Source organism: Amphibalanus amphitrite, unplaced genomic scaffold (genome assembly GCF_019059575.1).
Source record: "Amphibalanus amphitrite isolate SeventyFive unplaced genomic scaffold, NRLGWU_Aamphi_draft 002461F_arrow, whole genome shotgun sequence".
Lineage (NCBI taxonomy): Eukaryota > Metazoa > Arthropoda > Thecostraca > Balanomorpha > Balanidae > Amphibalanus > Amphibalanus amphitrite.
In genome coordinates, this window is record NW_024883898.1 from 1,155 (window position 1) to 3,890 (window position 2,736).

The window sequence follows — 2,736 nt, forward strand, 5'->3', positions numbered from 1 at the left end:
AGTCGAATATGACTAGAAGGAATCGACCGGCCATGCAATCGAAGAAGTACACACATTTTTGGCTGCTATAGAATGGCGCGGTTAACTACAGACAATAAGCTACTAATAAAACTACATCCTCCTCTGGAATTTCTAGCAATACCCCATACAGTGAAGAATACACCACAACACATACAGTCAGGCTGGCTTGTCTTTTACCAAAAAGTGTACATCCCATCCTCCTTTTCTTGATCCGATCAAGTGGAAGAGATCAGCAGGATTTACCGTTTCCCATGCACTTTTTCTCGTGTTTATGATTGATATTATCATAGTGATGCACGTGTGAGAAGGTGCCGTGGTCTGTGTTGTGAGAGTGGACTAGGTAGGCGGGCGCCTGCGAGTCTCCCGCCGGTGCCTCAGGAGCCAGTGCGCCCGGTGGTATGGTCGGCGGCTGGGAGACGGGCACCAGGTCACCCAGAGGCTCGCTGGTGTCGGCTGGTGCTGGTGTGGCGCTGAGCTGGGAGTCGCTGAGCGAGAGCAGACGCCGACCGGTCAGCGCCGGGTCGGAGCTGGAGGCCCGAGAGCCGATGACAAAGGCGGCAGTGGGTGCTGCGAGCACTGAAACAAACGACCGGGAACAGTTCTAGGCCTTGCGTAGTTTAGAGGTCTTGCTATCCTGAAAATTACAGTTCAAACTTCATTTTTTGAAAATGACGCTCGTGCCTTTAGGTCACGGAATATAACTAATGCAAACTATTAACAACTATCAAATCAACTAAAAACGTTTAAATTTTGAAAATCCGACCAGCAGTTTTGGAGAAAGGAGTCATATCTATGTAGAGTCTTCTCAAACTTCGAACATTTGGAAAATACCCATTACCCAAGTCTTGTACGCGGGTAAATGACTCGAAGCAGATTGCTTTGTTTTGAGAGTAGGATTTTACCGTATGAAATTCACGATACAAACATAAAAAGTTACATGTATTTGTATGTACATGTATTTTCTATATTTGCACCGTGAATTTCATAAGGTACTCTCAATACCTACAATACTTGTCCAGATTATATAAGCAAATGACTGTCTTTGCAATAAGTTGCCACAAAAACAAAACATACGAAATCGGTCACTACATAGGTGAAGAGTTGCCAATATTATATTAGGAGCGTCTCAACTCACCTGTCAAACATACGAAGTAAACCGTCTGTTTCATGACGTCTCAATGCACTTTTGACACTTTTCGTCTATAAATTTCAGTCCCTTCTCTTCGATATTCTATAAGGATGTTATGGCGTCCCTTTTCCCTCCTCTCTACTCTGTTTATCTGTTTCAGGAGCTCTTTCTCTCCAGAGCCGTGTTCAGAGAGTGCTAACCCTATGAGCTAGCTGACGCCACTGGCTGCTGCACACGACGTGCCTTCGAGGCACGGTCAGGTCACCAGGGTAACCTGTGACGCCAACACGGCGGTCAATAGGGGAGGGGGTATGTCTACCCCGGTCTCCCAGCACCCAAAGGACATACAAACAGACGGACATATCCGTATATCACCTCCGGTGCGTGCGAACAACAGGAAGGTGGCGGCTATTTGGGGCTACCGGTTTGCACTGGATTTGTTTGCTTCATTTCATTGTTCGTGAGTTTTCTTAGACCAGCTTTAGGTATCACGTTTATTCATGTCTTCAGTCGGTTGTGCGACGAAAATGTTTTTGATCAGGGCAGTATGAGAACGACGGTACCCATAAAACCCGAGACCTAGAGAAGTGAAAGGGTGATGACGTTTACCGACACATTTCTGATCACAAATGAATCGTGACACGTGCGGCGCTGAATGTGTCTCGCAAAGCAAATACATACCATGGTATAGAAGACGCTAAGGATGGAGATTAAAAATAAGAACCGCTTGAAATGTTTGAAATAATCAAAGAGGCATACGACTAAAATTTATGCGTATTTAGTTGGACGATGGTCTTCAAACGACCTTTAAACGTCTCTGACCAGAATGAACCCGAATCCTCATTATTTAGTTCTAGTTCTAAATATTAGTTTAGTATTATCTGTTATATAATTGGACCTTATCTGTTATATAATTGTAGATTGGGCCAAGGCCCAATCTTACCAATGCCGTAAATAGGATTTGGCAGCACTGGCCGGAGTTTACGGCACTGATATCAAAGATATCCCTTTTATTTACATCCAGCTAATCTTGTCCAATGATTTTGACAGCGTCAATGATTCTGAATGTTGCCTGAACGAATGTATAAGTGAATGTGGAATAGTTCTGAATGTTACCAAATGCCGTGAATGTGCATTCACGGCATTTGGTAAGATTTGGCCCAAGAGCCGAATAAAAACATGAATGGTTTCAGTCTTCCACTTGGTGGAAGGTTACCTGCCTTGTATATCGCGTGCCAAAAGGTATTTATAATCATTCGTAATGACGAATGACAATTTATACGCAAGGTGCATGCAGACGAAAGTATTTCCAAAGCACACTATTTTATATCTTCAAAACTCAGTCTTATCTAGTCACAGGTAAATGGTTAATACAAGAAGACAAAAATGTAGGAAGCGTCATCTGCGATGACGTGTTTCCCGGGCTGTATCCCACCTAGGCCATAAAGTCATCATCAAGTTGTTAGTTGAGTTCGATTCATACCTGTGAGTGGGCTTCTATAACTGCGATGCAGCTAATCATTTTTATCGTGCTCTTATTTGTCTGGCCATCTGGTCAGCTCACAGTAAATAATCATGATAATTAT

At 43.6% G+C, this 2,736-nt stretch overlaps 1 protein-coding gene across 1 annotated transcript; it reads right to left on the bottom strand.

Annotated features, from left to right (window-relative positions):
- Window positions 1-264: 264 nt before the first annotated feature.
- LOC122377022 lies at window positions 265-1,248 on the bottom strand (the record flags this gene model as incomplete). Its single annotated transcript, XM_043356991.1, has 2 exons — window positions 1,157-1,248; window positions 265-597 (listed from the first exon to the last, which is right to left on the bottom strand). Coding segments are annotated over exons 1-2 (367 nt in total), but the record flags the coding sequence as incomplete, so codon positions are not given.
- Window positions 1,249-2,736: the final 1,488 nt, after the last annotated feature.